The sequence below is a fragment of the Poecilia latipinna genome, unplaced genomic scaffold, assembly GCF_001443285.1.
Source record: "Poecilia latipinna isolate Pla-1442-1.1 unplaced genomic scaffold, P_latipinna-1.0 Scaffold671, whole genome shotgun sequence".
In the NCBI taxonomy this organism is placed as follows: Eukaryota; Metazoa; Chordata; class Actinopteri; order Cyprinodontiformes; family Poeciliidae; genus Poecilia; species Poecilia latipinna.
The window spans coordinates 106,934-119,851 of NW_015113287.1; the positions used below are offsets into that span (position 1 = coordinate 106,934).

At 40.4% G+C, this 12,918-nt stretch overlaps 1 protein-coding gene and 1 long non-coding RNA gene across 3 annotated transcripts in view; one reads left to right on the forward strand and one right to left on the reverse strand.

The window, feature by feature from the left end:
- The window catches only part of cntnap5a (contactin associated protein family member 5a), a 165,455-nt gene that overhangs the window by 43,755 nt on the left and 108,782 nt on the right, over nt 1-12,918 (forward strand). For both annotated transcript variants that reach the window (XM_015044344.1, XM_015044345.1), the window contains exon 4: nt 10,482-10,629. In XM_015044344.1, the coding sequence (XP_014899830.1) occupies nt 10,482-10,629 (148 nt within the window). The remainder of the gene's footprint in view (nt 1-10,481; nt 10,630-12,918) is intronic.
- Nucleotides 12,295-12,918, reverse strand: part of LOC106954668 (uncharacterized) — a 3,391-nt gene continuing 2,767 nt past the window's right edge. The window contains exon 2 of the long non-coding RNA XR_001426405.1: nt 12,295-12,385. This is a non-coding gene — a long non-coding RNA (uncharacterized LOC106954668). The remainder of the gene's footprint in view (nt 12,386-12,918) is intronic.

A 12,918-nucleotide genomic window follows, 5' to 3' on the forward strand; every position in this document is an offset into this window, starting at 1 on the left:
TGAGAACACCAGCAGCAGCGTTCTGGATCAGCTGCAGTTGGAGGATTGATTTTTTTTTTTTAGGCAGACCTGTGAAGACGCTGTTGTAGTAATCAATGCAACTAAAGATAAACTCATACTTGAGTTTTTCTGCACTGAGCAAAACTATAAATGCACCATGTCAAATATATGTAAGAGTTTTATGAACATTTGGGTTATGCAATATATAGAGAAACTCAAAATGTATTTTCAGTATTTACTGATCTTCATATGTGCATTGATGACATCGTGGTTTGGCCATTTGTAGCAGATTGACAATCCTTTGAACACGACAGAGGTCAGGTTGAGGAGTTTGCAAGTTGGTTTCTCGTAGGCGGTTACAGACAGTCTGAGATGTGACGTGTCTGTTGTGCAGACCAATAGTCTCATCTGCTGTGTGTGTTGCTGGTCTCAGCCGACCCTCAGATGGACGAGCCGGATGTGGCGATGTTGTGTTGGAGTGGTCAGACGCGGCCGATGAGGATCAGGTCGATGTGCAGCAGCTCCAGTCTGTTGAATCAAACTCTTAAAGGCCTATGGTCTGATAACGGTCATTGAACCGTGCAGCTACTGCTCTGGTGGACATCCCTGCATCCAACATGCCAATGGCTCCTGCATAACATGAGACATCTGAGGCTTTTTGACTTGTGACAAAATGTGACATTTTGGGGCCTTTTATTGTCTCCAGTCCAAGGATTGTCCAGTTGTTGCTCATTTTGTCTGATCACCCACTGGACATGCAATGGGGAAAGGAAAACAACTCACTGGGTAATGCTCACTGACAGGAAGTTGGATTCAAAATGATACACAAATCAAGAGAAATATTTCTTTTGCACAATAAAATGTCAGCAAAGGCTCTTTTACAGTTGTTGACTCCACATGGCAACAATAGTTAGCATGAGGTGTTTATATTTTCGTTAAGTATAGATCTTGCGGAGGCAGTAGTCCTCTAATCCTGGAAATGCTCTCCAGGTGATAGAAGGCCGACTCTGTAACTGTCTTTATGTGACATGTGATAACCCTAACTAATCTAGAAGATAAAAAGTTTAAGGTGATGTAATGTCAGAAAGTAAAGTAGCCAGCTCTAAAATTCTGGTTCCAACTTTACTTGAAGAAATCATTTGATGGAGGGTAAAGGTTTGATTTGAGTTTGTTTTCACTCTCAGTTGCAGCTCTCTTTGCTGATAACTGTGACACCCACTGATCATGTGTGGTGCTATTAAAATTATTGTTTCACAAACAACTTACTTGCTTGTTTCGTCTGTTAAATCCGGAACAGTGTTAATATAATAATACATTTTCACCACGGCTCATTTTGAAAGGAATGTCTTTAGAAAACACAGCTGGTTTCCTGTGAATGGGAACATGCATAGTGTGCACCAGGATGCATGGGGAACTGTGTTTGCCTTCTAATAGTGCTGTACAATTTAAGTACATTTTTTTGAAACTAGCTTTGCCCCAGTTTTAAACAATGCTTTAACCTAAAAACCCTGTATAATATTTGCAATATCCTTCAGAGTTCATTAACTGTATGGTCTTTGCATATATTCATAGTTAGGAAGGGGGATGTGTTTCAGCAGGGAGTCCATATTATCCTTCATTATCTTAACAAACCCTTATTTGAAAAATCTCTTTTTAATGCAGTGGTGAATAAATGTGTGAAACAAATTCTCCTTCTTGAGGGGGGTATTTAAACATTAATTTGCCTGCATGTTGATGATTCAGGTAGACAGGGACCTAACAAGAATTAAAATGTGTTTGCATGAGCACCAAAGAGTGATTTTATGCTGCTAATTTCCTTCATCCTTCTAACACAGTGGTAATGGTGCTCCTGACTGGACTAATGCTGCACAGCACACAGGAAATTTGAGCAACCTTTTGCTCACTATATCTGATATACACCTGATGTTGGCAAAATGAAGGGTTTGCACCGTCATCAATAAGCAGCATTATTCCAAAAGTCTATTCTGACAGAATGAGCCATTATGAGTAGGATTGTTGGAGCATGTTACTGGCTTTTCAAAGGATGAGTCACACCAGTGTTTTTTTTTATTCAGTGGGTTTTGGCAAGATCCTCCGCTGATGCAGGGCTGCTAAATTTGATCATGACCATTTTGCAGACAAGATTAATAAAACTGAATCTGAAAAACACATGCAGTTCTTAGAAAGTGTGTGTTTTTCAAATGCTTCTTTTTTTTTTCTTCTTTTTTTCTTCTCTCCCTGCACTCCAATCCTAAACATGAAAACAAAAAAACAGTGTTAAAACAAACTGCACTGTACCGGCACAGAGTGGAGACATGTCCGCGGCAAAAAAAAAAAAAAAAAACAAAAAAACTATCCATAAAACTCACAATAACGGTTAAAACTGCTCAAAACTGCTACAGAGCACACAAACAATAGTGAACATCATGTGCCAGAGACCTCGACGTGAACGACGACGCCTACACAGAAAATAAATGTATATCGGAGCAGCCAACTTTCCCTTGACTTACCTCCAGCAGAACAACGCTGTGAGGGAAATTTGTTCCATCTACAACCCAGCACATCCACAGCGTGATAGTCAATAATCACCTACTTTAAAAATGTCAAAGCAATTTCCTGTAAAACAATAATGAGACGGTAACTAAAGACAATGAACATTTATTGGGACAACCACTTGATTGAGAGGTACCTGTCGCCTCTTTGCGTGCCGGTGAATAAAAGGCGCCAGACAGTGAATAAAAGGCCATAGTTAGGTTTCTGTCCACCAAGACTGGGCTTATATTGACAATTCTCCTTTAGTATCATTACACAATCGTGTGTTACCTGTGCCTGCACTTTGCACTGTGCCACAAAGCCTGGCATAAATAAGACAAATTTATCATCCAGCCCACCTTTAATACCAGTTTAGAGCTGCGAGTGGGATGCATCGACTAATGACAAGTGGTGCTGTATCATAATCGGCGTCATTGCTGCAGAGGACAAATCATGTATGCATTTGGTGCTAATGAGGGGAGCGAGGTGCAGAGACATCCTGGTGTCTTGTTGTGGTCCTGGTGTCGGGAGCCACAGGGTCTGACACCAGGTCATCTCTTGGTTGTGACAACACAGTGCTGTGCCAGCCACATGTCTTACTTCTCCTCTCCATCACTCTGGCACATTGTGTTAACGAGAGAATGAATGCGTGTCCACGCATGTGTGCCCGCGGATCACCTGGATCACGGTGAGGTCCTGCCAGGTCTGGGATCATCGGAAGACTCCATTCTGGACCAAGTCGGTGAAAGACAAAATACAGGACTAAATAAATAGGACTAAATTTATTAGGCAGGATGGATGAATGTATGAATGAATATAGATATTCATACAAAAAGATTCCTTTTTTTTTGTCATTTTGTTTTGACAATATTTTTTAGAACACAGTGATTCCCCAGTATATTATAAGCTTTAATCAGGCTTTTCTTGCACCTCCACCAGGCTAAGCATTGCTTGTTTATTTACTACAGGCTTTTTTTTATACACCAGTAACAGTGACAGTGAACACAGGGCGTCTTTGGTGAAATGGTTGGAAGCTGGTGACATAGTATGGTCCCACTATTAGACTTGTAAAAATGTATCCAGCAAGATTCCATCAAGATCTGGCCAAATTAAGGCGTTTGCTCTGTGACTTACTGGGCACGTGTCTCGTTTTCCTGGGGGCGAAAACGAGACACGTTCGACGCCGTCCTCCAGGTGTCATCGTTTTGTCGTCACAATTAAGAGCGATATCTTTTGCATCACTTGCCTTGCAGAAAACTCCTTCCACTTCTGTAATGTGAACTACTTTATGTTGCTTTGTACCATCAGACTCCAAAGAAATATGTCAAAGTTTGCGTTCATATAGTGCCAGGAAGTTGAAGACTTCAAAGCACGTGAATAATTTTTCAAAGCGAAACAAAAGTAAATAACAAATGAAGCAGCTTTAAGCTAAACGTTATGAGGGACAGAATAAGTTCTTAGGCTGAAGAAAAATATGAGACTGTCAATTGAGACGTTCAGGTGACTGACAAGCAGGGATCACTCCAGAGTTTCCTCTCCCCAGCGTGGTTCTGCTTTTGTTGCGTTCCCTTAACGTGGTGGCGCCTCAGGCTGTTTAACTTCCCACTAACCTTCTAGAACATACTGTAGCATCTTCAGCGCCGGGAGCAAAATCTGTCCCCCCAGTGAATTGATTAAAATAAACGTATGTGCCTGTTCTCTATGCAGAAAAAGAGGAAAACTGACACAAGGGAGCTCATCACGGGAGAGGAAGCATAAAGAGTCTTAATTAACAGGGAGGAACTGTTCCACAGTGACAGCAACATAAATAGAAATAATGAAGTCACCGTAGGGTGAGGCTGTTTTGGTGGATAGGGGCCGAACCTGCTGCTCTGGCCCTTTGGAACGTCTTTTGGACCCTCGGGCCCCTATCCACAGACGAGACTTGATCTCCCACTTGGAACACATGGCTTGCTCTCTGCTGCAACATTTTCCAGACAGACGTCAGAGTAGCCTGAGCTGCTCCTGAGGTGGGATTTCTTTAGAATACCAATAACTCAAGATGACGTACATCTGAGTGTTGTTATTGAGTGAGTGAGTGAGTGAGTGAGTGAGTGCAGTCCAGAGTCAATTAGAGGGCATGTGGCTCCGATCCAGATAGCGTGAGTTTAATAATGACAATAACAAGAATGTAGACCATGCAGAATGTGGTGAACTACATGTAAAATGTATTTTGGGACACTAGTGCTAGTCTTTAGTTTAGTGTGAGTCTTGTTATGCGCAGTGTCGGCATCCAGGAAAACTTTTTTTCTTTGCAGAGTTTTGATTGTTTTTGAAGGAATTCAGTGACATACTGTAAAAAAAAAAAAAAAAAAGAAGAATAGCTTCCCGTTTCAAAAATAGCCCAGTGTGACAGGAAATCTGCATTCCAACTGAACTGGCCCACATAGGACGGCTCGTTTGGGTAATGATGACTGACTAACCAGACACACAAACTTCTGCACCGCCTGGATTCACAAGAATCACACATAGATCTTGGAGAGCTAGAAGCTGCATAATATTAACAGGATACTTAGATCCTCCTCATGGCCAGCTGTGCCGGAGTGTGGAAGAAGTTTGGTGCCCGGCTGAAGCCAGTTGCCCACGTTAAAATAAAGTGTGGCATATGCCAAGGTATGCTTGTCTCTGCAACTGTTCTGTCCAATTATCACAGATGATTATTGGCCCAGAAAACTTGATCAACCAATGTATTGAACTCCACAACTTGGCTTTTGAGTCAAATGTAAGAAATTTAAGCTTTCGCAATATCTCAATAAAGGTTACCAAAAACAACTAGTCCAAAACAAATGTAATCATTTAAAAAAATATTTTCTAACTGAGAATGTGATCAGGTAGTGGGCAGGTGATGACAAGTTTGGCTTTATGGGAGAGCCTTCCATCCGTTCACTTCCTGGTTATTTCACTGATTCGTTCCTGAAAATGCCTGAACCTGGTTATTTTAGAGTTCATTTTAAAAACCTGACTTTAAATTTCAGAGTCCTTCTCGCTCCAGTACCTCCAGACTTGATTCCCCACGTCTGTCAACCAAAATCTACTTGTAGTCCCAAGAACCAAGTATGAAATTTGAGATTGTTGAACTTTATCCGAGGAACAAACTAGGGAACTTTTCAATTCACCCATGTTATATATGTAAAAGGCAATTCTGCTAAATACAATGGAAATGTGTGTAACTTATGACTTTAAAGTAAACAGAAAAAAAGCTCTTACTGACCACAAATGGGAAAAAATTAGTCCTTTTTAACCTCTGACCTTGAGAAAAAGGTAAAGATTTCATTATGTATTTATACATTTGCTTCAGCTTATAGCTGAAGGTTTTCTGTATTATTAAGAATTGGTTTGTGGCCAAGCCACTCCATTATCTTACTGTACTTAAACTTAAGATGATCTGTTGTTACCTTAGAAATGCTTTTTATGCAGTAAAATCAAATCAATGAGCCATATTTCTGGATCTCTTTGATCATTCCCCCTACATGGACGCACGCTCAGACGGACGCATGGGAATACACACACACACACACACACACACACACACACACACACACACACACACACACACACACACACACCTGTAAAAGAAGAGTCCTTGTCTCTTAGCAGGAAAACAATCCCAAAGCATCCTTTTCCCCAGTCTGTTCTTGCCTTTCAAATTCCACATTTGTCTTCCATTGAATTCTAAATTGATGCCAAAAATGTGGAGTTTCATCATATCACAGCATTTTTTTTCTCAAGGCTACCCTGAATTATTAACATGTTCACTGGCAAACGTTTACCATCCACCCCATACCTAGCAGCTATAATTGATGACAACATAAATTATTACCAGTGATTCTTGTGTTGTCACATGGATCGTTACGGAGCTTTTCTGGTGTAGTCGTATGAGGATCCCTCACTTTTGGCATGATCATTCTTACCCTAAATCAATAAACATTTTACATCTATTTCAGTTTCTCGCCATCATTGGCCTTCCTAATCCCCGACATCCTAAAGGGAAAGGCGTAAAAAGAAAATGTCACCCCCAGTATTTGCAGTTAAACACCAGCAGCGCCTGGTTAGTAGGCGGCCACCCAAGGCTGAGATCCTTTTTAAAGCTCTGCTCTGATGGAGCTTCGTCATCGTTACTGAATTAAACAAAGTGGATGTCGCTACCGGGTTCCTGCTATCCGCCTGCACTGTTCAGGCAGTTCTTCTGCTGTATTGTGATAGCCTTTGTGGTGCAAATATGGTCCTAACTGGACAAGTAGGAAAGAATTTCCGAGATTGAAAAAAAAGAAAATGTATTTATATCAGTTTCAGTTCAAAATTACCTTATTGATTCATCTGGAGGATTACAGCCCACATTTCTGTGGTAATAATGTTTATTTTATTGGTCTGATGTAACATCCTAACGTAGCTGGAAATGAAACTTGAATACATGTCTGTGTGTAAAAAGTCTATATACTGTTTCACTTAGCGACAGAGTAACTGGGTAGAATGGTTGGATGTTTTTGAAAAGAATAGTCTCTTGATGTGGGATTTATTTTCCCTCAATAAAGAAATGTGCCTAAATTGAGTTGTTTTTTTTTTTTTGTCTGTAGTAATTTATTTTCAGCACTCTCATGGTATTTTTGTTTATTTTATGGCTTTGTACACATCTTCACAGGGACGTATGTAAAGAGTGCTGCGGACATATTTCAAGTATTGTTATAGCAGTATATTTGCAAAACTGTGACTCTTCAGCAGCTCTTTTAGATGTTTTTTTTTTGTTGGATATTTATTGGTGGAAACAGAAGCAAAAGCGATTGACGGTAAAACATCGAGATACGAGGTTTTTAGTCTATTCAGTTTCGTAGAAGGATATTTGTGAAGGAACATTGTGGGACAGTTTCTTAGTTTTTAATGTTGGAGACGTTAATGATTCCAACTGCCACTCAATGACTACCAAGATAAATTGCATCACTATTTTCAGGTATTTTTCCACATGTGGGTACACTTTAATGTTTATGATTGTTTTCACTTGATTTCATCAGGATTACTCTGGTTGGAAAATTGGATTTTTCTCAGTCTGTTAAAGTCTCTTCAACAATAAAATCCTACACTTTGTTTTTGTTTGTTTTTTCTTTCTCTTCTTCTGAAAGAGGATCTGTGTGATTTGTATGAAACTGGACCACTCCTCTGTGTAAAAAGACCTGCTGCGCAAATTGATATAAGTATAAATGATTCATTGTAGTGAAATTAAAAGATAATTTGTGCAGCAACTTATCTGAATACTAATTAAAACTAAGTCTGGTCTGACAGTTGTAATTCATTCTTATATGTCTCTATTTTTTATGCACTGCAATTCTGAGACCAGTATTTCTGTGTGACCAGGGACGCTCTCTGTTTAGCTAAGTGTTATGAAACAGATACATGCTCATTACTGTTGTCACATATGACGTATAAATACGGTTCTCAAATTACAAAACTTCAGATGTTACAAAAAATGTTGTTCCTACTAGAACAGCACAGTACCTGGACTTGTAATTATAAACAGAATACCAGTGTGTGTAATATCACAACTACAAAAGCCTCAATGCAATACTCATATGCAGTGGTGGAGAGAGTACTCAAAAAAATGTACTCAAGTAAAAGTAAAAGTACCACATTAACATTTTACTTAAGTAAAAGTAAAAAAGTACTGGCTTTTAAAAATACTTAAGTATTAAAAGTAAAAGTACTTGCTGAATGCACCTAATCCCTAATACAATATCATTAAGTGAACCGATTGTATTTAATTTTAATACATTAGAAATGTGCCATCTTATTGAACAATGCCACAGATAAAGCATGTTTTTATTGTGTTTACTCTCTGTAACATAGTTTGGACTTAGACATGTGATTCTATGCATCATAATTTCAGGGAAGGAAACATCTTGTCTCCTAACATAGCATGAACTTCACTTTTTTTTTGCCACTAGTGGCTTTTATTTTGAAAGAAATCCAACTGAAAGGTGGGGGAGAACTTTTTTCTTCCAGGACAAAATACACACTGCTAGAAAAGACTGAGAGACATGGTCCCTCAGTGTTTTGACAACATGCTGAAGAAACAACCACCTCTGTCCAACATCTGGACTGAATCTCGTCATCCTTGTCAACCTCCATTGGACAACACAGGAGGCTCATCCTGATAAATACAGTTATTAAGCGCCGGTGTCCTGCATGTCTGTGAGTCCTGAATAACTGGCTCTTTAGAAGGCCTCTGCAGAGGATTCAGCCATTTGAATCACCTGTGAAGGAGTAAGAATACATGTAAAACCTTCAGGTTTACTCTGAATTTCCTTTATCCTCGTGCTGTATGGTCATAGCACACCCAGCGGTCCAGAGATGCCCAACTGCAGCCCTCCAGGACCAGCGTCCAGCGACTTCTACACGTGTCTCTGTTTCAACACAACTGAATCGAATAATGAGGTCATTAGCAGGACTCTGTAGAATTTGACTACATGCTGAGGAGGCATTGCAGCCGATTGATTCGGGGGATGGAGGGGGGCTTGGATCTGCAGTGAGTCCTCACTCAGAAAATCAGCCTCGTCCTTTTCCTGCCTCACAAAATTTCACTCATGATTTATTGCTAAGAATGCATCGTTTCCTTCAACTTTCCGTTTTACTCATCCTTACGGATGAATATTTGATCTGGAAATGCCTACTTTTCACTTTTAGTGGTTCAGTGCGAGCTTTTAAGTACCTAACAGCAGTTAAATGAAATTAATGCTGGGACGGCAGCTGAGTGTAGCATCCACAGCAGACTGTTTGCATCAAAACAACCGACGTGGAGTTTCCAACCTTCACACTGAACATCTGAGCACGCTTTTTTTTGGCCTGCCTCATTTCCTTCAGAAACATTCCACAGCAGAGCTGGGGTAATGCACACACATTAACCACACAAGCAAAGCCCAGTGGCGTTAGCTAATCCCTCCTGTGCTGATGTGACTTATAGCGCGTGTTGTGATAATGCCAGCTCTTCCTGTTTTAAGACTCCGCCACCAGGCTCCACTCAGCCCATGGCTCAAAATGGTGAAAGCAGTGGCATAAATCAGCGACAGCACTCTGCTGCAGCGTTGATTATCCAGTAAGAAGCTGGGTCCTGCTCCATTTAATGATGCCTCTGCTCCACAGCGCTCCACGAGCGTCCCACGGTCATTCCAGCTCCTTCCTTTTGTGTTCTCTTGGTGCCGAAAGCAAGCTGAATGATTTTTCCTGTCTGACTCTGTTGAACTATTCTTAAAAGCCTGGAGCCTCTCTGTCAAAGATCTATCATCTTGGTTCTTTCTCGTGCTTATTGATTTGATGTGTCACCTGCCCAGAAATCGGTTATGGTGGAGCTGGTAATCAGTCATTTTAGAGGAGAGGCTGTTTGTCTCTGCTTCAGCCTCCATCTTTCACTGTGTTTCACTGTTTATGTCCTCTGGCGTTATCTGGTGCAGACTGGAAGTCAGCGAGGGGTGGAAAAAAAGCAAAAGAAGAATGACATCTCATAGTTGTACTCAGAGGTCTTTGCTTTTAGCTCTGCAGGGAGAAAAACACAATATGAGAGCCCTTATTTTGCCTCGGGCTGCCTCAGTGGTCATTTCTCCTCCACCTCTCACGGTGCTGTTAGAACGAATATTCTCACATTTCTCCAGCACACCATCCTTCTTATCACTTTCCATCAAATAGTTTATTCAAGAAGCAGACATTGGCCTTGCCTTGGTCCTGTCATAATTATGTTTTTTTTTTTTTTTTTTTTGTTTTGTTTTGGCTGGAGAAGGATTTAGATTTTCATGCTGCTTCTGTTTATGGTGCTCAGGAGATGCGCATTTCTTCACCCTCCTGAGACTTTTACTGCGCTCACCAGATCCAAGTAGACCATTGGTGGCTTGTTCTCTATTAATGCTTCTCTGTCCTCCCTCTTCCTGCAGAGGTTTGACGGGAATGTGAACTCGGAGACGGTTGTCCAGAACAAGCTGTCCCACCCGGTGAAGACGCGTTTCCTGCGCTTTGTCCCTCTTGACTGGAACCCCAGCGGGTGGATGGGCCTGAGAGTGGAGGTGTTCGGATGTTCCTACAGTGAGTACCCGACACCCCGTGGCTCAGCCTGTTCTCTGAAAGCACTCAGCGCCGTGGAGCTTCCCGCTCCTGCTTAGGCCGTTTACCCGTGATGGATTGTAATGAAGAACATTTTCTCACCTCTTGCTTTTAAGAAGGCTTGATTCTGTAGAAGAGGAGATTTTTTTTATTTTATTTCACTAAGGCTCACCACATCAACCTCAGGCAAGCACTGGGACATTTTTAAAGCGACCACCCAGATAGCACAATATGAGTGAAACAACGTCAGGCAGAAATATTGAATCTACGCTGAAGCCTGACATTGAAACACAATTGAAAGTGGTCGGCGACTTGCATGTTGAATCAACGTTAGGGTTTCAACCGTAGCTGATGGTTGAATCAACGTTGATTCAACCATCATCTGATTGTGGATCTACATGCACATATGGGTTGATTTGGCTAATTAATCAATGTTGATTCATGTACATTTTTTGGTCTGAAAGGTCTACATCATATCATGTGATTAAAAGTTTCTTCATTGGTGTTAAATACACAATTTTATTGGCAGATGATGGGTATTCATAATGATCTTAAATTAACATTTTTCCAGAAATGTGTGTACACATGCCTAAAAATGACAACATGGCATGAATATAACATTTTATTTAAGAAAACAGGGACAAAGCTGTAAACACTTTTGACTCCTGTTTGACTGTCAGAACAACAGCCTACTCTCCGTGGATGAACAGCATCAATGAGGTTAAGCCTTGTAGTGCATGAACCAGGTTTGACTCTGGTTGGCATCACTTTGGTTCTCTACTATCAGCTTTGGCTCAAACTGCTGAGCAGCAGCTGAAAAACACAAAAAATAAGAGAGAGGAAGGCACTGGTTAGAAAGATGATAAACCTTAGAGAAGTTCTGAAAGACACTGAAATATTAAAGAGTGTACTGGTTATAGGACTGAAAACAAACACAAACCGTACAGTTCCCCATTTACACTCACAGGTACATTAATAAGGTCACGCTAATGAATATCCATCAATGTTTATCTTAATGTTAGTTGACATATAGAACTACATTTACCTATCAAGCTGCACCATAGTGTAGCTTTTATGATGCTGCATGTTAAAATGAGGGAATCAATATTCAGAATAAATTACTTTTTATCAGAAGACCCAAAGATAAAACTCAGGGAGGATCAGGGTTGATTTAACTCACAGGTGATTTGTATTGTAGTTGGAAAAATGATTTACAATATATACAGGATAAACTTCCATCAAATAACTGGATCAGTCTTCCATTAACCACAAACTTTTCCAAATAAATTGATTAAATTCATTCAAAAATGTCCACATACTGATAAAGATCGCACACAAGCAGTTCAGTTTAACCAGTTACCAATCCAAGAATCAAACGACTGAATCAGTCATTAGCAGGTTTAGATCAGTGTCTCTTCAATTCAGAAGCTGATAGTGAGTTATAGATGTTTTTGTCAGTAATAATATTTGTAGACATCAGTGACGTGCGGTCAGGGGAGGCAGATGAGGCCGAGCCTCACCTGTCATCATGGAAAAATAATACACAATGGATATAATGATAAGACCATTTATATTGCTATTTTCACCCTGTGGTTTGTACTATAAAGTATACATTTTTTATTTAGCTTAACCAGTTTTGGTTACTTTTTCTTCAAAATTGCTGAATTTTTGCAATTTTCCAATCAAATCCTCAGAAGCGAAGCCGGTGAGGCAGCAGCCTCACCTGGGATTTTGCAACCTCTCGCTAACTGCACTGGCTGCCATTCATGGGGGCAAGTTCGTCCTGTCTGTACGCCAGCAATAAAATGGCTAAAAAACATTTAATATATGGACTGATTTTCCATAATTTCGCTTATGTATATAATGTACAGTGTTTTTTTTTTGTCACCAGCTGTGTGTATCGTGTTTTGTGTGCGGAGGAGCGATCAGAAACGGCAGAGAACAGACTCCAGGGGAGGCAGGCAGTTCTCTTGCCTCATGGCAGGGGGCGCTCATGATCCCAGATATTGTGACTCCACAGCTGCAGAGTAAGACACAGTGAGCTAGCCATGGAATTAGCCATACAGTAAATAAGTAAAGTACAGCGATATATTTGTTTTCTCCTCTCTTCCGACGTCAACATAAAAAACTACATTTCTACACTTAAACAGTTTTCTAAAGTGGATTTTCAATTGAAGCAGGAGATAATAACTAAAGGAAGACCAACACCGGAGCTGAAGGTTTTGCTTCGAGACAGTTTGATGATTCTCAGACGGAGTAGAAAAGACATGA